This window comes from Opisthocomus hoazin, chromosome 6, assembly GCF_030867145.1.
Source record: "Opisthocomus hoazin isolate bOpiHoa1 chromosome 6, bOpiHoa1.hap1, whole genome shotgun sequence".
Lineage (NCBI taxonomy): Eukaryota > Metazoa > Chordata > Aves > Opisthocomiformes > Opisthocomidae > Opisthocomus > Opisthocomus hoazin.
The window spans coordinates 50,221,073-50,246,112 of NC_134419.1; the positions used below are offsets into that span (position 1 = coordinate 50,221,073).

General features: G+C 39.7%; 1 protein-coding gene across 7 annotated transcripts in view; it reads right to left on the reverse strand.

Moving 5' to 3' along the window:
* Positions 1-25,040, reverse strand: part of ANK3 (ankyrin 3) — a 210,864-nt gene that overhangs the window by 140,887 nt on the left and 44,937 nt on the right. For 4 of the 7 annotated variants that reach the window (XM_075423068.1, XM_075423067.1, XM_075423065.1 and 1 more), the window contains exons 2-7: positions 11,000-11,101; positions 10,453-10,551; positions 9,969-10,067; positions 4,891-4,989; positions 878-1,063; positions 270-293 (exon numbers count right to left, since the gene is read on the reverse strand). In XM_075423068.1, the coding sequence (XP_075279183.1) occupies positions 270-293; positions 878-1,063; positions 4,891-4,989; positions 9,969-10,067; positions 10,453-10,551; positions 11,000-11,101 (609 nt within the window). The remainder of the gene's footprint in view (positions 1-269; positions 294-877; positions 1,064-4,890; positions 4,990-9,968; positions 10,068-10,452; positions 10,552-10,999; positions 11,102-25,040) is intronic. The other 3 variants (XM_075423070.1, XM_075423069.1, XM_075423071.1) reach the window with 1 other exon arrangement.

Below are 25,040 nucleotides of genomic sequence, written 5' to 3' on the forward strand. Positions count from 1 at the left end.
GAGAATCCCTGAAAACTCCATCTTACATAATACGGCTCTTTTACAAAGGCACTTACTTCCCAAGAATGCTTACTCTTACTTTTAAACCCTAGTTTCAGCTGCAGAAAGCCCTGGTATCTAAACTACAGTCTTCTCTAGCACATGCTACTTCATTTCATCTAAAGCAGGTATCTATCCTACAAAAGGCGATGCAAAAAGGAAGAGGAGGAAATGATGCAGCAGCACTAAGTGATGGAGGAGTGATGATGCATATATATATTTATATATACCTCTGTTGTTCTATTCACCATCATCTAGGTTAACACATTTGGAAGCAAAGAGGGGGAAAAAATGAACGGTTAGTTCACCACTGGTGATATGGATGCAAAAAGCTTCATGATAGCTACGTGGCATGGCAGCTCAGATGACAGCACAATCGGCACACAAAGGAAGCTCGACTGAATGGAAGCTGAATGATCGAGTATTTTGAATGTTAATTGTTATGTGTTTACCAAAGTTCTTACAGTAGCAACTGCACAAACAACTGATCACATGAATTAATTGTAAAATATCTATAACACACCACTGCAGGAGCAGCTTTCATTCTCAAGAGATTCTAATAATTCTAATAATATAATTATTCTTATAATTCTAACAATATTTTGCTTATTATTCTCCATTTGCAAAGTTTCTGCAGGAGACATTAACCCTGATTTAACCAAAACAGGAATGGGGAGAAAGAGGCAAATTAAGCAAATGAAATGTTACTCTTAATCACACTCTGTAGGAGAAAGTTATGTGTAACTGCAGCAAAATACTTCACATTAAGGGACATCTTCACTGGATGTAATACACGTGGTCAGCACTTAATCAAACCTTTCTTCTTTTTACAACTGACCTTTGACTCCACATCAGCATTGTGGTCGTTCTGCAGAAGCAGAGCTGCTGCCTTCGTATCGTCCTTGCGAGCAGCGATGTGAAGCGCAGGAAGACGGACTTTTCCCTTTGTATCATTCTCAAGCAACAGGGAAACCACCTGGTCATGACCTTGCTGCAAAGCTACTGCCAGAGGCGTGAAACCATCCTGCAACATACAATGGGGACTCTCAAAACATGTTCCAAGCTTTCCAGGAGGCGGGAAGGGGAAGGGAAGAGATCTCAGCATTAGTAACAGTACGGGCTCAAATTCAAATGTAGAGTGTAACATGGTGCAAATTAAAAGTAGCCTGCAATGACACTGAAATTGGAGTAAAGTGTTGATGAACTAGGTCCCAAATGCTTAAAACAACTTTCTGGCGCTCCAAACTTAAACATAAAATTTTAAGATGCAATCAAACAACATTTACTGAGACTTGAGAAAAAAAGCATGAAATTAGTCACAAATTAAGTTACATAAATAAATATGTGTATAATAAAGTGTATAATTATATAAAAAGGTACAAAAAAGCTGAAATACTAAAATACAATTGTTAATGATGTCTCCACAGCAAATTATCATCCATCTGCCCCACAGCAACAGGTTGCAACCTACGATTTTTAAGAAAAAAACCCCAAATCTTCAGCTCTATCTTCTGATATATTGTATATGCGGATTTAAAACCTACTAATATTTGAATATCAATACCACATTCTCCCAATATGCCAATTATTTTACTACAACTTCCATTTATGAAAATTTATGTAGAAGCGATGGACAATACTCTTACAAACAGCAATTATTTCCTTTCACACTAGCAAAAAGCCAACCAAAGTAGTGCAGAATAAGAAACCTGAAAAACAGAAGATTTTTTTTTTTTAACAGATTTTGAAGTGAATTGCTCAAACACATGAAAACCACAGTCTGAGACCTTTTTATAATTTAATTTTTATGGATTCTTAGAAAATTAAAGAATGAAAGAATTGTCATTTAGCTTCTGCTCCTTCCCAAGCATTTAATCAATCCAGGAACACCTTCAGCCTTACCCAAGACAATACCTACAAATCTCTCAAAAAATCACAAATGCATATTAATCTACTTAGGATATTTATTTATTACATTTGACTCTTGATCAATATATCCAAAGCTTATGTTACCAAACTTCATTACAGTTTAGTTGATAAACACCTTCTTTTAATTTTTGACTACTGTCACGGTAAAACTGTAGAAGTGTGAAATAAAAGTGCAGCAATGACACAGAGGAGTGTAAGTCCTCACCCTATGTCAAAAGTGAAGAGTTCGTGTTAAATTATTAACTCTTGGAATTAAAAGTAATGTTTTAATAAGGAATTTCTCTCTCTGATTTACCAAACAAAGAGAACCTCAATTTAGGAGGAGAAACAGTAGGAGTTCTGAAAAAAAAAAGCAGTTTTTCAAATTGGGGGGGGCGGGAATCACTGAAATTCCTTGGGTCCTACCAAGCTCTTTTTTTTTTCCCCATGAACTTTTAAAAACTCATTTAACCACAGTCTTCCCCTTTGCCTCCAGCCCATCACCCTCCAGCAGCGGTGCAGGGCTCTGGGCTGTGGTCCCGGGCTGTGAGCAGCTCCTGAGGTGAAACAACTGTGCAGCCTCAGACCGCGGGCAGAGCGGCACAGGGCGTGAAAAATGCTGTGTAGCTCTGAAGGCCAAAAAACTCCATGAGCATCCCCACAAGAGGGCTCTGGCAATATAGCTATGCTGTACCTGCAGAAATGGAGGCTCCTGCCTGGAGAAACCCTGGGTGCGACAGCTCACGCCTTAGTGACCCCGAGACGTTGGTATCCTTGGTCTACTTACACAGCCGACGGCAGTGGCACAGTCAACCGCTTCCCAAAGAAAAATGGTTTAGCTTTCTACAATGTCTTTTCTCACTGGGCTTTCTCTTCTGCTAAAAATGTTGGCAACAATAATATTAAAAAAAACCTAGGAACACATTTCCTTTTTTCCTTAGGGAAAAGGAGGGAGACAAATAGGAAGGAACATTTCATTTCAACCCCAGAACAGCTGCCATCCCCTATACCACCAGTTGCCTTACTCTGATGAGAGGTGCCCATCATTTCAGCGTGCAGAGATCACCATACCAAGGCCAAGCAAACTGCGACCAGGAATATTAGCACCAACAAGAATGCATTTCCACCACGTGCTCTCTGAAGATGCCAATTCACAAAAAGCAATTGCAAGCAAGTATCGTGATGTCAGTACTACAATTAGTAACTGCAATTTAAAACAGAAGGCAAAGCCCGCTCCAGCAAAAAGAAACCAATATCAAAAAAATAAAAATAATTTAAAGAAAATAGTTAGTTGTATTTTTCTCTTTAGATTAAAATGCCTTTGTTAGAAAGTTTTATTTTTAATCAATATTCAGCTAAGTGGCAATCATTTAATAATAAATCTTTTGCATTTACAAAGATAAATAGAAATCGGATTTATATGAAAAGTTGGAGCAAGAGAACATAAAAAAGCACCCTTAAGCAACTATCACAAACAAGTAAGGCAGTAAAGGCAACATAGTTTTGTAGTCTGGTATCTTCAGAGGAATTCTCCATGGATAAAATTAGATTGCACCTTATCATCAGGCTGAGTTGGAGAGAAGCTCAACCTAAACTGACATACAATGCTCAAGGGAAAAACAATAGCAAAGCAAAAAGAATCAAGTACCTATGTGCAAGTTTTAAAACTTCTATTTTCAGAAAATCATACAGTGGTAAGAATATTTTCAAAAGTCTGAGTCTATTGTATATCTCTGGGGGTCCCGTGACTTCTTTGTTTCCAAGTTTTTACAATGAAAGAGAAAATAGTGTTCTGAAAACTACAATTTTCAATCACTTTTCCAGATTTAAAATATTTCATTTTGGTACTTCTTCGTTTTCGTATCTTTGAGCATTTCCAGAAAGTGGTTTCTGATGCACATTTCTAGTTATAACTAATTTTTAGTGGCTTTGAAAACACAATTTTGATCAATTAGTGATTTGTTTTTTACAGTGCTGACTTCAGAAAAGAAGAAAAATATTCCATACATACATCGTTATACAGTGATACTATCATCATACAGTGATACTATGAGGTACAGTGATGCAATAATTTTGCATTTCATATTTTGCTAAAAGGAGGACTTTTTCAAATAAGCATCATTTCCTTTACGGAATCAGTTCAGATAGTGCAATCATAATTTAATAAATATTAGAGAGAGCACATGCTGAAATACCCTTTTTTTGTTTTGGTAGCAAAATCTTGGAATTAACACAACTGAAAATTCATCAGATTAAAAACCTATCTCTATGCAATACCTTTATGACTATTAATACACCTGCTATTTTTTTTCCTTCCAGGTTGCCTTATTTGAGTTAGAATTACTTTTCTAAAACAAGAAGTAAAAAGTGTTCTTCTAGAAGGATCACAGAACACCTTCAAGGATGACCCTTGCATCTTCCTGGCAGCTTGAAATGATCTTTGCAGGAGCAAATGGGATAACTAGGTGCTACAGACAGGGTATCAACATTGCAACAAATGCAGTGCAGAAAATGCTCCAAGCCCTAAGTAACCCCGGGTTTTCCCTGATGTCCCAGGGCTCCAAAGTGCAGGTAATCAGTTGTTCTTCCTTTGTAGTTGCCCTCCACATTACTGACTATTTTTAATGAAAGCACAGAGAACTGTTATATCATGCACACAGCTTTCCTGTTTGAGCACTTAACCTGAAAGATTATCAGTTATGACTAAGAACACATCTATTTTTAGAACTGTTTCTAGTTAAAGTAATTTTTTATTTTAGAAATGGCAAGAGATGTTTTAAATTGCTGAAAAGCCAACTCAGTATTCATTAGCACACTTTGCACAGAGAACTTTTTATTGGTATTTGATTTTGTATTTAAAAGACTAGTTTGATATAAGCTAGCAAGAATCACTGCGGAAGCACATTTTATTTTGTTCATAAAGTGTGAAATTCAAACTTTTACCTCTGTGGCAAGGCTTTGACTGGCACCATTGTCAAGAAGAAACTTAACAACCTCCAGGTGGTTTTCTTGGGCTGCCATATACAGTGGAGTGAAACCATTCTGAAACAGGAAAACAAGAGTGTAAACTCTCCACAAACATTTCATACATACCACAGATCTGCCAAACTCGCATAGATTAGGAACAAACCAAATAAACTGTGTGCTCAGATGCCAGTTAATGGCACGATCTCCTTTGATTTAAGTGAAGATAGTGAAGAGGACACCATGGAATCTTTTGGCTGACCAGATACAGTTCCCACAGCTAAGCTGGAATACTTCCCTTTACGTCTTTTGTGAAGTCAAACTGAACACCAATCTGGGCAGACCATTTGGTAGAGAGAAGTTATGATTCCCAATAAATGCAGCCACAGCAATGGAAATGCAAAATGAGGCAGGCAAATACAACACAAGTCTATAGCAAAAGCAAGAGCAACGGCTCTTCAGAACACTCTCCAATTTTTTCTCTTCTTTCCATGAGCTTTGACTTCTCTTTTCCTTGCGCGGGTTACTCATGCCTTTTGCCTCCTCAGAGAGCTGCCTTCTGAGCACAGCCTGCTTGCGGTCACCGAGCTACTTTGTATTTCAGGCACCAGGAGATCTGAGGATCATTGCTTCTCAGCAGTTTGAGACAGAGGTTTATCAGTGTTTCCGACCACATTACAGCATTTCTCAAATTACACATAAGTGAGGATTTCAATCAATGCAATACAAGTATTAAAGGCTGCAGAGCTTAACTCATTCTTTGGCAAGTGCTTTTCCTCTTATAGTCAATGCTTTTGTCTTTGTCTTAACTGCATACAAGTCACAGCCTTTCAGGAACTGAATTTTTGGGGACTAACATTAAGATAATGTATATTTCCTTATTGTTCTAAGCATTTCTGAAATTCACAGCTCTGACGTCACTCATAAAACAGCAAAACGAAGTCATGAAATCTGTCCTGGGTTCAAGATACCGCTAAAGGTATTCAAAGAAGTTGCTGATTTGCACCTGAAATTGCTTGGCTTTCGTATAGCGCTGCATGTCCCTCGGTCCAACATAATTGTGAAGTAATGAGAAACACACTTTATAGTAACAAATTATCCGTATACTATTGACTGATCAGTTTGATACTGCTGAAGCCACCAAAGCAGCATCAGCAATATGAACAACAATCCCTTTCTCCTCTGATCTGTCACGATGCATGTTTTTACCCTTCATACTCCAGCATTATTCTGCCAGACATACCACTGCTAGATTTTGCCCGATTCCTTTCCTTACAGTACCCGCATGGGTGATGGTGCCATTAAACATTATGGCCAGGAGGTCACTGAGGTTTCAGTGTGCTCTGTTAGGGCCCCGTCTTTCCTCTCACTACCTTGCAGATCTCCTGTCGTTTCAATTTCTGAGAACCTCAGACTCCTCTTAAGAAATCTTCACACAGAATCAGCTGCAATGGGGGCAACAGCTTCCCTCTTCACCTGCTCCCTCTTACGATCCCCCCAGACCTCTTGCTCTACCACACAACACTTCTGGTGATTACTCCAGAGCATAGGGAGGACAAGGAGAAAAGGAAGCACAAAATAAAATAGGAGGTAAGGGCTAGTTTAAAAATAACAGGTATAACAGAGGATTTCATCTGGATTAAATAATAGGAAAATTCAGGAAGTGCTTCCGTATAACTGGGTTTGGCTGGGACAGTATCAGCACCCTCAGGTCGGCAGTGTAGCCCGGGCAGACGTTTCGGCAGGGTGGAGGAGCAGGGGGAGCAGCTCAGCAATTCGGCTAGAACAGCTACAAAGGACACTGACCTAGATTTTGCAGAAAACAAATGGAGCCAAACAGGGACGAGCTGAGAAGAGTTTGGCCATATATTTGCATCAAAGAAAAAACATTAACATTCCGGGCTCTGGAGAGATGAAGGGAAACTATAGCCTCGGACCTATAGCAGTGAATTTTGGCTGAGTTACAGTAGCCACAGTGAAAACAGCTGAGAAACATCTGACTGTCACAGCAACGCGGCAGAGCTGCATGGCACAAGTCCAACACAGGGCATGCAGGAGAGCGCAGGTGACCTGAGCCTGAGCACATAGGCTTCACTGGCAGTAGAGAGACATACCAGGTCAGAAGAAAGGACAGCTGGAGAGGAAACAGAGTTAACTGGGTATTCGATGCAAGAGGAACTTTACCATCAACGAGACACTGAGCAGCTGTGAAGCCACATGTTTACAAGGCTTGCACAGGCTGCAAGGTCTGTTGCTGTTCCAGTATTTTGATAATTTGGTCTGTATTCAGGAAAGCATAAAGCAGGCGCTGAAGTCCTACCGGAGCCAAAGCTAGCAATGTGTTAATGCACTCTCCAGAATCAAGGTCTAATGGTTTAGTTACTGTATAGTTAAAATTCTGCTTTATGCAAAAGAAAGAAGCCAGAAAGCACTTGCTAAGGTAGCTAAAAAGTCACATTTCAATTTATTATTATAGTGAACAGGAGAGTCTGGCATTTTTCCCTATCATTTCATGGCATACTCAGTATCTATTTACTAACTCAGTTGGAAACAAAGATTAATTTTTTTTAGTTTCAAACATTTGCATTTAGAAAGCAAGTAGGAAACACTTCCTAATTATTAGTTTCAGAAAATAATTAATAGGCAAAAATTCTCAGAATCAAGTATTATTAGCATTTGGAGGCAGAGCAGAACCTTTTCTCCTATGTTAAATTAGCATAGGGTATTCAACATCTCTCCCCCCATACTTTGCTTTTTCTTCTCTCTTTAAAAAGCGGCTGAAATTGCCAGAGAGCCACAAGCCTAAGGAAAGCATTTTGCCTTCAACAGTAATTTACAACTGTTTGTCTTCAATAGTAATAAACAGCCCTTAGAAGAGGTATAAAATTCGGACTCAACTAAAATTCACCTTTTTTTTTTTTTTTTTTTAAGGACAAGAAGCTTTGGTTAAAGAAAGCTTTACATGGTTAACACTGGCACTGTCAGCAGGGTAGGGCTGTTACCTTCAAGGGAAAAGGAGATAAAGCCAAACTCACAGAAAACAGGATCAGCCTCAAAAAGAAAAACAAACAAACAAAAAAATCTTTGGGTGGTCTCTCTGTTGGTATGCCAAATTCAGCAGAACTTTATTCTAAGCTTTAGGAAGGCTGAAGTGATGCTCAGTACAATGGGAAAAGCTGGGTCAGGGGCAGTTTGGGAACAGGGAGCTCCCGGGACCTCCCAAAAAGATTAATCTCAACTGAAGCGTCTCTCTACCAGGTATTGGTGTGGAATGGCCAACTTACATGTGTCTCAAGCAAAGACATCAAAGGCTTCTGTAATGAGGGGGGGGAATAAGTTTTAATTCTCATATGTTAGCAAAATAAGGGTAACGTGGCAAAACCTTACAGTGTATGGACAATGCACTTACATAAGATGTTTACAATCTCAGATTATTTTTAGTTTAGGGCTGAATACAAAAGTTCTCAAATACAAGCAGAAAAGATGCTTTCAAAATAATCTTATTTTCTTTAACAGGAAAACCACTGGAAATATTTCAGCTTTATTTTACTTCAGTTATGGAGGTATCTACTTAAAACTACTTTATGTTGTTGCTCTCTTTAAATTCAAATTGTGTGACGTCTGGAACCAAATATTCCTGTATCTAGCTAGTATAAAAGAATAAGAAAGGAGAACTGAGTAGCATATTTTCTTTGTCTAGGTGAAGGAAACGTGAAATACACATTGCAAATAACCAACGTTCTTGAAAAAGATTCTATTACACATTTTGTTTGTACTGTCTGAGAGATCATTAAAAAAACCCATTCTTTAAAATGTACACATTTTAATTTCCTTGTTTAACAAACATTTTCTTCATGCCCATATCTTTACAATACAGAAGAATGACAATACAGATGAGAAGACCTTCTCTTAATCTGATCACCTTTCTCTGACACTGCCTGCCAGCCAGACCCTGAGCAGGGACAACAGCAACGGAGCATGTGTGCAGGGACACCCCCTATGTCACAGCCACCCCTGCTTTCAAGAATCTGTCGTTTCTGCATTTTCTGAGCCAGAGTTTTTCTGTTTCATTTTGCTACTTTGCTCTTAATGCTGGCACTGTTTTCCCTTATTTCAAATTTTCTATGATTGACCTGAATATTCATTCAAAGGACTTGATCAAACTTAAAAGTTCTGCATATGCTCGCAGCACCTCCTTGTACAAGGAAAGGGGATGAGCTCAATTAAGCCTGAGACACTGAATTGTGTGAAACAGGATCCCGTTCATTTGAACAAGTTCTCTCGCACTCTCCTGTTCCATCAGTATCTCTTCTGACTCTGTAACAATTAGCAGCTCATAGGACACTGGAGGGCAGATCTAAGGCTAAAGGGTAAACACTTTGCTGTGCTGCCTGTTACACAACCACTTCCAGTATCCTGTAAACACCCCCAGATGTGCCTCCACATTCTTTGTCTCCAGGGGTGTACATCTGTGTGGCTTCTGGACAGCTTAAAACAGAGATGCTGCTTCTATTGTTTCTTTGTGCATGAAAGATGCGGGCAACTCAGAGTTAATCCAAACACACGGTTAACCTCCCATGCAAGAAAAGACCTGAACACAACCTGGCACTTGACTGCGCTGTCATGCCTATGGGGGAAGACAAGACAAGTCCACGGTACACTCTGACCACCTGGCGAGGGGTAGAGCAGAAAGGGGAGAGCTGGAAGCATTTAAAGTTTTAATCGTATGTTGGGTTACAAGGTGGGAATGAACTCAGCACTACCCTCACTAAAATGCCTGCCTGCTTCACTAGTAAAATGGCGGCTGTGTGTTCAAACTTTGTCCTTGCACCTGCTGTCCGTTACCTATGTGGGTGGAACAACCAAAAAAGAATGGGGTTTTTTAATGTTGGCAGGACTACATTCATCTTACTGACTCTATCAAACCCTATTTTCAAGAGCCAGCATTAATACAAGATCTACCAAACATACTTACTACTATTACAGTTTACAAACATAGAAGGATTTTAATGTCAGCATTGTTTTTGATAGTACCAAATGGAGAAATATTACTTTACCTGAGACTGTGCATTGACATTGGCCCGATTTGTAACCAGCACTTTGACTACTTCTGCTTGTCCAGCAAGGGATGCTATGTGCAATGCTGTGTTTCCTTTCTGAAATGAGAGACAGTGATATTTGAAAAAAGTAAAAAACTTGAGCTTGAATACATGGCAATACTACCAAGAACATGTTTCACTTTAAAATACAGTATTTCTTGCAATAAGATACTCTTACTGAGTACTTCTAATGGGTAAGTTATTCTAGAAGACATGGACAGAAACCAAGACAGGAATCTACAATTTGTTCAGTAAATCTCATCCCTACTAACCTATGACATTTACTATAATTGAAAAGGTTTCGATTAAACAATTACTGAAACCACTTCACCAGTGGATAATGGGCATTTACTGCTGCAGTAATGTCTGCAATCAGTTGGCTGACACTTTGGGCCCATGCCATCGTTGTGAACAAGAGAACAATTAAATAGGCCTGACTAACCTTTGTCGCTGCATCCACACTGGCACCTCGCTGTATCAGTTCAGAGACAACTTCTACGTGCCCTTCTTTGGAAGCGAGATGGAGAGCATTCAACCCATTCTGATTAAAAGATTGAAATAAGAAAAGCAATGGAAAAGATTGGGAAAGATTTTCCAGAATAGCAAACAACATATCAGGAGACAAATTATTATATCCCAGCAAGAGGGCTGCTTCCAAAAACTGTTCTTATGAAAACTTTACAAAAACTAATTACAAGGAAAATGTATTAATTAGGTCAGGATATACTAGCTCTGGGCTCTCAAGTTCTGTGTGCTGTCCCATGATCTGACGTAATGAAAGATAATGTTAAATAATACAACATTCTCCAAGTGGAATTTAAATGATATCTTGGTAAGGGGTAAAAAGAAAAGTTTTAATTGGATAAAATATGTAAACATGGCTCATCAAAACCCACTTATGATCAACATGAATTGCAAATAGAAAGACAGATTCAAGATATAGTGAGAAAAGCATTTATCCAGCAAATTCGATCAAAATATTCTTCAACCTGATTTGAAATGTTGATGTCCACTCCACTTTTTAAGTAGTCGAGAGCCTTTTCTAAGTTGCCAGCTCGAGCAGCTCTCAGGTAACTTGCATTTGTGTCAGACTATAAGAAAAAAGGAAAAGTCCCATTAGAAATTACAGCACAGTATAAAAATATATTCCCTTGGCAAACACATTACTAACGATACAATGTATTGTGCATACATATAACAGGACATGAAAGGATCCCAAACTGCCTTATCAAATATGGGTCAAATCCTGACCTCCTTGCTTATGCAAAGTCCCTCTGGTGTAAATAGGCTGTCTGCTTGACTGGGCAGCACAAGATTCAACTGTAAATATAAACATGAATTATGCAGCACCGTCTAACATGCAAGGATAGTAGTCAGGGACGCCTCTGGTACCCAGAATGGGAGATAAACATGATAAGGCTCAGGATAGGACTCCATGGAAACCACCCTGCTCTAGGTCCAAAAGTGCCACACCACCTTCAACGTCCAAGCTCAACAGACCAGACCAGTACTGTGAGACCTCACAAGACAGATTTTAAAAATTCCAAAATACTCAATGTTGAATGACTGGACTACCCAAATGAAAAAACATGGTTCTACAAATTACAGCATTTTTACAATCTAATGTCTGACTACATTTTGTTTTCCCCATCCTCCCTCCTTTTGTGGCACATTTTATTTACAATATCTGTCCACATTCTATGAAGTAGCCAGAAATCCCTAGGTACAGTGCCATTATTTAAACTGCATTTTATATATTTTTCAGCTCTTATTTTAAAGATAGCTGTGCAAATTTGCTTTATGATGACTTCAGCTTGAATGCAAGGGTGGCACAAAAGGATGGTGAAGTCATGAAAGAGATCACTGAAAGTAATTGCCATCCCCGGAGGATTTTAACAACAAGTTATGCAAATAGCCTCTAAGGACGGTTTAGATAATTCTGATCCTGCCTTGGAGCTAGCGGAATGAACTGGGTTAGCTTTCAAGAGGGACACATCATATAATCTTTGATTTTATCCATGCCAGGGCTTCCCCTGGCATCTTGGGCAGTAAACACATTTTTTTTTGTGCTCTCTTTTCCGTTGATACAACAGGAATTGTCTTTCCCCTCCTCCCTTTTGTCATAGGCTTACATCACTACAACTTTAAGTGCTTTACAATCCTTTAAGGTTCTAAAAGAGTGCAACAACTACCTTTAGAGAAAGAAATTAAAGGCAGTAACCGCCCAGACAAATATAAAACACCCTGGCACCAAAGCTCAGTTACTTATCCAGTGCTCAAATAAATTTTACATTTTTTTTTTCATTCCCCATTTTCTGGACTTGCTATAGACTTTTCTCCTCTCCTGTCACTGCAGCTGCTGCAAAGCGGATGTTCTGTTCAAGCATTGCTTCAAGCCCGTCTGAAGTCACCTGCATGTGCAGGATGAAGTAATCTTGGGTATAAAAACAGCAAAATGCTATGTGGCCATGAAGTCTGCTTTCTTCTTTGTACTACTACCAGCTACAAGACTATTTTTCTAGTCCTTTCAAGGTGTTACAAGCAAGAGCCATTACTTATGGAGTCTTCATTTTCTCCTGAGTTTTGCACACATGGCATTGCACTTTGCAACGGTAAGTCACTAGCTTACAACCTTCCCTGCTCTTTATTGTTATTTTCCAAGCACGCCACACTGATCATTACAAATCAACTTCTACGATGCTTCCAACAAAACAGCCCCCAAATAATGATGTTTAATTAGGATCTGTCAAAAACAAGGTGTTGCTACAAACTACATGGTCAGAACTGTAAAGACTACGGGGGAAAATAGCTGCCCTGAGAGGTGCAGTAAAACACTTTCATTCGGAAGATCATCTGAACTGTGCAATGTGGGTTATTACAAGAGACGGGTCATATTCTCAGTGCTTAGCAACAACTGCCACTGGGGTAAAAACAGGTCAGCATTTTATGAGCATTACCAAAGGTATGAGGGAGGACTTAATAGACCGGGAGCCTTTTTTGTCGCAGTGTAATGGCATGTCTGTCTGGCAGAGTCAGCAGGTGGACGACAATTAACATCAGCTGTTTGCAGCTGCTTCTGGGTGGGGAAGGGATGCGCCAGAGAAGCTTGCTATGGAAAATCAGTTCCCGCCAGTCACATGAATGCGCACCAGACAAGAAACACTGCTCTTACTCAGAAACATTTTAAACCTTTCTAATTGCTCAAACAAAATGGAGGCGGGGGCAGGCAGGCGGGGTGATAAACAGCTGTGATTCACATCACTAGCTAACTGCTGTTTCACTGTACAGGGAGAGCAATGTCTGTGTCTTTTAAGGGCTTCTCTTGGAAGCACTTGCTCACTAACAACAGGAAGGACAAAGGTTAGGTCACACTTCCAGCCTGGGGATGTATAAAAATGTTTTAAATCCAGCCAGCTCAGGTGCTGCTAACTGATGCACAAATCCATTTCTGAAATCCCTCTAGCAAACAGCATGCCCTCCTTTGCCAGTCGCCACTCAGTATTCACTCCTTTTGCTCAGAGTCTCCAGAAACATCACTGACACCAGCAGCCAGGTAGCCAGCCAAGCGGCGGGGCTGGTGGGGGCACAGCACCCCGTTCCCCTGTCAGCCTGGGCTCTCGCTGCTCAGACAGGGACATGCTCCCAGCACCAGGGGCAAAGTACAGAAAAAACTACACTGACATGTGCAGACACTACAACGGCAGCTAGGAAGCACCCAGAGAAGCTGCCATTTAACAGCACGCTGGGGATAACACAAACTCTCCCACACTTCTGCTGATCTGAGTTGGCACTTCCAGTTTCCACCTTACTGGTTTCCAGTTACATGAATGCCATGTGAGCTGGTAGTCTGTGAAAGTGCATGAGCTGCCTTAGCAGCCAGGGTGTAACGCATCCCTGCGCACTGTGAAAGAGGAAAATCTTTTTTTCTGACTTTGACTAAAGCTCCCAAGCCCTCAGACTGGGTTAACTCACCCTTTCTGGGCCACCACGCACAGAAACGTGGAGATTTGCACAGAGGTATAACAGACTGAGGTTGTACAGATATGCAGAAAGTTCAACGGGGCTTCTGGGATTCTCTCCACCCATTACAGTCTCCACCATAAGCAGAAACAAGCAGTAATATTAGAGAGAAAAGAAAGCTAACATCTTTGGAAACCAAAAGCAATTCCAGCCTCTCTAAAAGTAGCATTGCCAGCTTCCACTTTCCCTATGACTAAGGCTTACTTCAGACCTGCCCAGAGAGAGACTAGACTTTCAGGCTTTTTCAAAATGCCTTGAATACCCTTGGTTTCAAGACATTCCACTTCCAAAACCCAGAAGAACCAAGGAACACTGTCCAACTTCTACAAAACCTAAGCGCAGGGGTCAGTAAAAATTAATCAAAAACATCAAACCAAGACTTTCACATTTCTAAACGTAAAATTTTCTCAACTTTACATTTCTATTTTAAGCCTAAATTTGATTAAAAAAAAAATACTACAATATAGTAGGAAAATGTCATTTCCAATTGGCACAATTTTATTTAAAACAAAGCCTCTTGGAGTCCCTGATCAAGCCTGTAATTGCCTCTGTATTGCACATACAGGAGCAGCATTAAAGCCAAGGCTCAAATGGCTGAAGGATTTAAAAGATCAAACAAGCGTAACAATAATGTTAATAATTATTTATCCGGATTGCCCGGAAGCCCATGTCAAAATCTCATCAAGGACCTGTTATCATAAGTGCATTAGAAAACACAGTAGGGGAAAAAAAAAGGATTTTATGTTTCCAACCATGGCTCAGCACACGGGCGCGGGTAAGCGCTCCCGCTGTGGGTAACTGTTCTCAATGTACCCACTTGCACCTTCCACACAAGCTGGCGTCGGAACGATGAACTCCATGACAGCATGTCTACAGGACATTCCCTTAACAGACCTAATAAAAATTTCTCCAATACTAATTACTTAGACCTCAATATTCCTGAGAGACGCATTCTGTATGCTGGCAATCTGTCCAGATCCCTCTGTTTCATTCTTTTTTTCTTTTTTTTGTAATCAATTCCAACATGAAACGAAAATGAAAATTGGCTTTTCATTCTCCACCGTCTTGACAAATATCAAGAGAACAACAGGCACGGGACAAACATCAAAGCACGCTGAATCTTAGATGTTCTTGCAGTCAGCCACAAAGGTTGCAGCCCTTTCTGTGCCTTTGCACAGGATTCCTGTTGTCAGGCTGTGTCCCCGAAGCCTGTCCCTGCTCCCTCTTGTGCTCCCTGGAGATGCTACTTTTTCAGTCTCTATATCCAGACTCAAAAATCAAAATTCTTACAAGTGTTTTAATTCTTGAAGAGACAGACCTCAGGTCCTGTGCACAGTGTTTAGTTCTGGAATGGCTATTCAGTCAATATTTAATAAACAGTGGATTCATGAGAGTACCAGTACTGATGCGTGCAGAATATCTAGCTTTTTCTTCACAGATGGCATGACTTCTCCCTCCTCCTCCTGTACTTTCTTGGAAGAAAGAGCGACTATTTCTAGTTTTAAGAAATGCATAAATGCAGATGATTGGCTAATGAATGCAGGATTTATGCAATGTGTATTTCTTTTAAATTTCTGTTATTTCCCCTTAATGTACTATGCTATAAAAATTCAATTTTCTAATGTAAAGCAGGCTGATGAGCTTGCAGCTTGCGGGCTGCTTGCAGCCCACGACAGGTTTTCCAGTCTGGAGCTCACAGCCTTCATCCCAGAGGCATCTCTGGAAAGGGCTGAGGCTGAATAAGGTATGCTGGTAGCAGTACTCTGTTTCCCAGCCCTTCTTTACCCTAAAGGTCCTCTAGGCCTGCCAATGATGGATGGCAGAGCCTGTGATGTGCAGGGGTAAGACCTGAGAATCATTCCCCATTTTGAGGAAAAGCTACACGAGTTAAAAAGATTTCTGTTACAGGAAAGACTAAGTCCTAAGTCACTTGCATATTATCTTAAGCCTCCATTTTAAAACAGAAAATGCTGATGCTGAATCACGGTAGGAAATATCTATTCACTATCTTTTGCTCCAAGTGTTCCCAGTGAAGTAAGAGACTATTTAGCATGAGTAAAGACAAAAACTATTAGGAAATTTGCACTGACTGTCAACCCAGGGTCTGGCCTGGCTTTTCCATGGGACTAGAGAGGGTCCTCAGAAAATGGAGAAAGTGTATTATTTAGTGAATCCTCAAAAGTGCAAAGCCATTAATGTCAACGTGCACAGGCACCCTCCCATACCGAAGGTATTTTTATTACACTCATCTCTCTTTCCTTTGTGTTCTGCTTATAGTGGCTTCTTTTTCAGATTAAAAATCCAGTCTTTTTTTCACATTGGGAGCAGGGTTTTGTTTTTCACTCGTAGCTGTTGTGAAGGGAAACCCCCAGCAGTTTCCCATTGTGCCGGAACAGGATGCATTCTGGCTTGAGTCCCAACAAAAAATGCAAACCATGCCTAACATTTGTTGTGGGGGGAGGCAATGACCTCATTTTAACTTATGTTACTTCCATTGGGAAACGTGCTCAACAAAACTAGTCTTGCAACAGCATGAGATGATCTGAGGAAACAGATGATAACATTTTTGCTTATTTTGATAAGGGTGGGCTTACTGCAACTGAAAACATTTTTTTTGCAGTAACGCTAAACTCTAATGGGCACTAAGCATTACGCTGGAAATTGGAAATGCCTGACATATCTAAGATTTTGCTTGTATGTTAATTCAGAATTTCCCTCCAAGCCAATATGTTACTCTCACTTGGTACGGGATGAAATTTTATGTCAAATAAATGATACCAGCCAGTTAACAGCATTGTCTGAACCACATGAAAGAAATCATTTTCTTGGGGAGCCTCTACATCCATCCTCCAAGCAGCTGCGTCCTTTGTATCTCCCTACTACCTCATAACTAAATCTGTATTAAAAAGTTTCACTTGTATCTTCTTTATTAGAAAGGGGGCTGGCTGCATGAGATGAGGGAACGATCTTTGTGCAAATAACTACAACTGTACTCATGCTTTACATACCGTACTACCATACGTGTTTTCCTCTGATAAGAATGTGACAGTCTAGGGCCAACTGCTATCTGCAGTTCTGCTGTTAGTTGTCCTTCAGAGAGATGTGGTTGGGATCACAGCCCTAAACAAAACCACAGGGCAACAGGGAAAGCTCCATTCCTACTGCCTGACAATTCAAAGGAAACATCTTGGGGCTAGGGAAGGCCAGCTATTTTGAATATGATTGCAGAATAAGAAATTATTTAATTATTGGTCAAAAACAAAACAAATCACTCTAATTGTTTGCCCTGTCATGCAACTTAATCATCGACTTTGATCGTGTTGTTGCATTGCGCATGACAAAGTAGCCAAAAATAATACATTGTATGGAATGTCCCTATAAATGGCCCTATTCCAACTATGCAACTATGACATGTTTTCCACAAGTTAAAAACCACACTGGTTTCAGGCTGCATAAAACCCCTTTTCTTGATGGAGACTAAAACATCTCATATTTCTGCAAAAATTGCATGTGAATCTATGATCAACTGTATTTGCAACACCTCAGGCTCTATCCCAGTACAGTAGTCAATCTTAACATGCTTGTAGAGAAAATAAAATAATTCCTGAAAATCACAATTTAAGCAGTTCAAAACAGAGTAGAAAACACATTTTACATTCAGCTCCTTTCTAGGAATCCTTGACCAAACCAGGAAAACATTCAAGCAAACAAGTAAGTCTCTTTCCTTGATAGACCACAAGACAAGGTCTCTGAGGTGCAGGTTCAGTATATACTGTTTTCAAGCTCACTTGCCCCACTCAACCTGTTAAGAGTCTGTCTTGGCAAAACACTGAATCTGTGCTCCCTGTTACCACTGAAAATGAATCACCTGTATTAGCGTGGAAGATGATTGAAAAAAAAAAAGCCTGAGATGCTAAGGCTGGTACTTACAAGAACATTTCACAGCTTCCAGTACAAGACATGTTGATCACCACCTTTAGCAACATCAGGAGCTCTAGAGTGAGTTGTTTGTTTGCAATGACAAACATCTCCTGCGAAGCTATGGTATGGCTTTCCTACGTTGTTTCCTATACGTTGTTTAGACTTTAAGCATGCAGTCTTCTTCAGCAGACCATAAATCTAGTCAGTCCTGTGACTTACGGTGAAACCAGCCCTGGGTGTCTTTAAATGCCTGAATGACTGCTTCCTAAGAAAGTTCAAGCACAAGATAGAAATGAAAAATAGCTGTTATTCTTTTGATTTTCTACAAAGAGCAGAGGGGGTTGTGATTTCCAAGGCACAAAAGACCCATACAGAGCTAGATAGGAAACCCTTGCCTAACATCCACACGTAACACGTAAAACATGTTGAACATAACAACCAAGTTGAAAATGCCCATAAAGCTGTCATCTCCATACAATTAACTTGTCACCACGGATATTCAGCAAATACAGAATGATTTAACTACAACTCTAACAAAATTAACATCTGGCAACCCAACAGAAAACACCTGAACTGAGGTCAAACCCGTCCCACAGGGACAATGTTCAGACAGTAGGCGAGGGTCTAGAGAACTTCCAATACTCTGCCAGTTTGCACAGATGAGGTTTTGAGATTTTGAAACAGAAGTTTGATCTGTCAGATTTACCTAAAGAATTTATGAAAACAATTACTAGTATGTATGTGTTAACTTAGCAACACCAAAAGCAAAATCCTAAATTTCCAGGACTACAAAATCAATGTACATCTGCATGACACACAAAATTTTTCTAAGTATGCATGAATACCAAATCACAAGAATTATTTTCTTTTAATGGGTAAATAAGATGCCTTTAATACTGACTTTCTAGCTGTCAGACTGCCCTGTATGAATAGACAAACTTGAATGACAAGGTAAATTAGGACCCACACTGTTCAAGATCCTAAAACCAGTAAAATCACTGGTTTCACCAGTGAATCACTGTACTTTATTAGGAGTGCACAATCAGTCAAAGAACCAGGCCCTTTGTGACAAACTCACATGTATAACCAATGAAAAGAATCCAATACAGTGGAAGGCAAAAGATTTGAGCATCTAAAATTTAAGATTCATTCTTCAGGCTGACAGTCTCAACTTCTAGAAGTTTACTTCAAACTCTAGGAAGAAACTCCGGAGCCTGTAATGACTCATCTCTCACTCTCTGAAGTTTCCCTATCATATACTTACAAGCGAAAAATAAATCACTGGCTTTCATAACAGCTACCACAGTCACAAAAAGCTAGAGAAGCGCTGGATGTGCTTAAAGGGTTTCTGTTTATGTTTATATTCACCTGAAGATAATATATGTCAAGCTAGATGAGATGCCATTGATCTCCTCCGTGCTATTTTTCTCTCAGAGACTGATTACCCAATGAGCATGCAGATAATTTCAGCACGTCTCAAGATCAAATTTAAAGCCACTTCCATGCCAAAGTTACATTCTTCAGATCGCTGCATGAACTATGTCAGTCGGTCTACCTCCTGTTCTCTGTGTGCATCCAATTTTAGATGTATGGAAAGGAGAGGAAAAAAAAATTCAGCAATCCTCTTCAAAACATTTTTTTAAAGCATATTTATTTTTTTATAATTTCAAATGGGAAAATAGTATAAACCTAAATCAGATGACATTTCTGATTTTAGGGAGAGAGATTTTATTCATTCAAAACAAGCTCACTACAAAAATATTATGTAAATATACTTCAAGCAGATGTGGTGAAGTGGAAGTTACTGATAATAAAGTGGAGCAAACTGTGTGTCAGTGGAAGCATAATACGCATAAATATTACCTAAAAATACTGTTGTTAACAAGCTATAGGAACTATAGACAAGCTACATAACCTTTCCTGTAGCTAGACAACCTATTCAGGGCTTTCAGTACAGTGAAGTCAGAAGTTTTCTACTCTCCTCTTGCTTTTCCACCTTATGCCTGGTTTGAATACACCTCTCATTCAAACTGAAAATAGTTCTGCCTTGGAAGTTTGAACATCATTAAAGCTAAAAATTGTTTGAGGTAAACTGGTCAAGCCATTTCTGAGGCGGCAAATTTATATGCAGAGACACCCCAATTTACACTGCAAGTATTGCAAATCCCATACATAATCAAAGTTCACACTTCTATAAGCTTAAGAGGCATTTGAATGGCTGGTTTTAAAGCCATCTACTAGAGTTTTAAATTTTTTGATACAATGTTCAGGATCCTTACAGGAATTACAAATTACAGAAAGTCTTGGCTGGAAAAGCCCATGTAGCTCATGTGGCAGATTCAGAATCTAAAGTGGAAGTTACCTAAAGATCCTCCAGGTACTAAGATGACTCCTGGGGCAAGATTTGCAACACAGCCATAAACCTGGTGACACTCAGTTCTGCAGGGCTAGTTAGAAGCATCATCTGAGCTTGTCATAGCAGTTTACTTCAGGAAAGAGGAAAGCTTGTAACATTTACAGAACAATCTGTCCTGACAATTTTTTGTAGAAATGCTGTGAAACATACATGCCCTGGTACAATGAGAAAGAATCGATGGAACCAATAAACCAAAGGATTCAAACATCGCCCTAGAGCCATGGACTGGCTGAGGTAGCTTTGGTGGTTCAGGAGGAGAAAAACCTAGCTAGCACTTCCCAAACTCATGAGGGTAATTGCACACAAGAGAGTTAACAATTCTGAAATGCAGGAGCTGAGCAACCCTGCCAGGAGACAATTTTACGTGCAACCTGGAGAAGTATGAGACCTATTGGAGAATATCATCAGTGAATACTGTGGGCTGTGTTGGCTTGGTCACATTCTGCTACAGGAGCTGGATCTCCCTGCTGACCATAACCTGTTGTATCTTGTTTTCCATCTGATTCTGCTGTCATGGATATGACCCAGAAACTCCAGATCCATTCTGTAATTCACTGCATTACTATAAACCACAAAGGCAAGGCAGAGCAAACCAGAGCAGGTATTACGCACACTGCTTTTTGTTACTGTTAGAAACACGGAGGAAAACTTGTCTTCTTTCCGCCGGACATGATGCCGTACGATGCAGGCAACAGCGCTGTGGGGCCCACACAGAGCAGTGGGGCTGGGCACAGGAGAGCCACCAGCCTCCACATTTCCCAGCGTTCCCTTTCTCCTCCTCTGTCATTACGCATGGATATTCACAGTTACAAATTTGTGAAATGGCATGGAAAGTTCTGTGATAGCGTTTTCTGGGGCTGTCTGGATGAAATGTGTTCAATGGCGTATGCAACAAATGTAAGTTAGTTCACAAAGTGTTTTGTTCCTCACTCCACATATTCCAGATTTCAAGAATTGCTCAGATTCCAGTGGAAAATTTTTACCAGCCCAAGCACCGAAGTCTGGGAGCAAAAACTACAAATCAGAGTCCTATAATTGTTATCAGGAGTTTTAAACTCAAGTACTGACTTTAAAGGCATGATTCTGTTTTGAAACAGGAGGAGGAGTCTAAACCACCATGGGGGCAAGGCTGGGATCAGGATTTACAGGTATAAGGATGACGAAAAAAGTAAGAACATTCTTAGCTGTATCGAGTCTTCGAGATGAACAGAGGGGGAAAGAAAAGACAACATAGCTCAGTTTTACAGTTGAAGTGAGAAGAAATTATCAAATATAAAAACAAATTACAGCAGATCAGATGGTGCCATTTTTGCACAATCACTGTGTCGTTACAGAACTGAACAAGTAATTTTCTGGCTTTCAAAGCCATGGTGCACTAAAGCGTTGGAATTCTGTACAAGAGTCCTGATGATCTGAACAACACGGGAGGGACTTCTAATTTTTTGACAAAAATAAAAACAACAGAACTATTTGAACATTTTACTTCACCTTAACCAGACTTCAGACTTTATTTTCATCTGAAAATTACCACTGTTTCCTAGCGTCAGAATAAAGTCTGTTTGGAAAACACATCATTGTTTAATTGAAGGAAATAATGATATTTCACTAATGAATTTACACTTTTCAAACTGGGCTAAAAGACTTTACTTTTACTATTTTAATAAACACAGATTTAGAATTAGATTTTAGTTCAACCATTAAAGTGCAGATCAGTTTATTATACTCTTACAGAAATAAGCTATGGCCAACAATACTGCCTACGGCCCCACACAGTAACCTCCCCTAGCATGTGACGACAGAATATTCTATTATTAAAGTATCCCTTCTCCACAGCAAATCTACAGGATAAACATGCAATGAAGTAGAGCTTGTTTCTCCCTTACACCTAAAACATACATGCCAACCTGTAGGAAACTTAGATATGCACGGAATGAAACTCAGAATTTCCCATAAACAACATCAGCAAGAAAAAACTTACAGAACAAACACATACTGTACCCCTTCTCTGTCGCTCAATTCCATTTCAAATAGCTACTACACCTTCAATAAACAATTTATATACTAACTTACACACCAGTTTCTATGCAACTTCTAACAAAACCCTGTAAAGCAAGAGTAAATACCGTTTTGTTGCGACACAGAAGGGCAGAGCGTACCACAGACCAGCACATTGCCAACGCCACGGCTTGACAGCAGCGAGATTTTCAGTTTGCTCTACTCTCCAAACTACTGCACACAGAAACTAGCAGGACTGCAACATGTTCTGTGCTACTGGGACTCATATAAAACGTCAGCAAAGATGTTTATCACTCTAAAGATTGATATTATTGTGTTAAAACAACAGGAGAGAGTAAATATTCTCAGAACTGAAAAAAAATAGTTTAATCAAGAACCATAAAATGCTGAATCTAACAAAACCTTCTCCTACAAGAAACTGCTTCACAAAGAAAATCCCCCAAGTAAACGGTTTCATAGTTTTGAAATTAAAGGTGGGAATTAATTTATGAAGAATAACATCAGCAGAAAACAACCATAGTTTCAAAGATAGTTTCTAACAGGGAACAACAACCCAGTCCTGTGTTGACAGCAAATGAACAACAACAACACACATTTAAGAGAACTCACTGCAGTATTTTTTTAGAGAACAAAGCTATTGCTGACATGGAAATTAACTAGTAAGCTGCTGGGTGCTACCTTCGGTAGTATCTCTAACCAAAAACTACTGCCACTAATTGATGCTTCCACAAAGCTTGGTATTCATCACTGTTAATAACACGATACCACACTTCCCTGGGAACCCGGTATTTTCAGTCTGCAGTAAAGCAGCCTGGAGAACAATTGGTTTAACTTTGTGGTTTTTAACTGATGTGAATAACTCCAGCTGTGAAGAACCTCAGAGCCTAGTTCACAGAGTTCAGGGAAGTCATTTCACAGGAGCTTACTCACTTGAGGATTTTTTAAACTGCACAGGGAACACCTTGGAGGTCAGTGGGACTGTCCCTGAGAGTAAGAGTGAGATGGGTGCCTCCTTACAGTCACTGCTAGCCTAGCAGCAGCAGGATCCGTTTGAAGTCTAAGTGACCTATGGATTTTCGGTAGAAGAGGTGTGTTATTTGATATCTACACCTTAAAAGCATCAATGTCAGTTAATTTTTTTCAAAATACGCAAAATTTGTTAAAGCATTTTGGTGAACAAAATTGTTATGTATATCTAGGTTACTTAAGGCCCTGGATCACAGAACAAAACATTACAAAAAGTTTCTGCAATTTTAATCAATGTCTTCTACAGTGTGTCCTGAACAGAATGCAGCCATTGGTAAGGAGAGAAAGAACAAGTAATTCCATATACTGTTTTGACTGCCACCTCAGCCTATACCATAAGCCAACTGTCAGAACACAAAATACACCAAACAAGCTGAAACATACCTCTTCCTACATCCAGCTTTGTCTCATACAATCAAAGACTTAAAACACTAATACAAGAAACTCAATATGCAGACTTCACTCTTATTTCAGAATCCACAAATGCTTACTTGTTCTGGAAAGCATTCTCCCTCTTCCACTGCCATTTTCTGTGGCCAGATATGAAACTTGATGACTCAATTAGTTAACACTTTGGACACGGCACCATTGCTAAAAATAGCAGCTTCAGGAAGTGGTTTCCTTTTTTTTAAAAAAAGAAAAAAAAAGAACTAAGCACAGTCACTTGTTCGACTTCCCTTGGCTATTTAAATGGCAAAGGACAAGTGATTGTAAAGACTATTAAGTTAGTAACGGAGCGTGTCCCAGGATTCCTGGCTCACTTACCATATTTGCTGCCTCCAATCATTCCCCGTGTATGTAATCATGATCTGTGGAATACCCAAAATAGCTGCAGCATCAGCTGATCAGAAAACCACTGCTGCTTGGAATCACTCATGAAACAAGCTTTTGTCATTCTGCTTATCAGCTCTTTCTAATGCAGACTACTTTGAACTATTTCTAAAGGCAACAATAACATCATTTTACACTCTGTGTGTTTTGAATACCACATATGCCTGCCTCCTACTCCATGGTAATTTTATATTTATTCAGATTTTCTGATGACTAATTATGATAGATTTGTGTCGTTTGTTCTAGAGGCTGTGTTCCTGAACGACAAGGCTGCTCTCTATATACTTCAAGTTCTTAAACTAGAGAGATTAAAAGCAGCACCAAGAGTAAAATCGTTTTGCTTCAGAGGGAAACCCAGAGAGAGGTTCACGATTTCAGTAGAGCAGATCTCTTCCTTTTCAACAGAAGCTATTGTCAGCAGCAGGAATTTTCTGCATGCTTCCCAACAGTTACTTATGTTAGGAGTGGCTTTAAAGAACGTCCCTTCTGAGAAAGGGAATATTGCAATCTCTTCAATTCACCACAAGCACCTGCACAGCATGCACTGCGCATGCCTGTTACCCACCTCACCTCACACTCACCAGCTGCACACAGATATTCACTAGTACTGAAGAACAACAAAGGGTAAGAGGAGCGGAAAAAACCCCAAACCTCAAGGTCTATTATTTTTGTCAGACAAGATAAGCCTAATGTCTCACTTGTCTATGAAAGGAAATAATCTATATGTAAAATATTATAAAGATAAATTCAAATTTTGAAGAAACACTTCTCCATGTTTACATCAACTAGAGCCCAGCCAC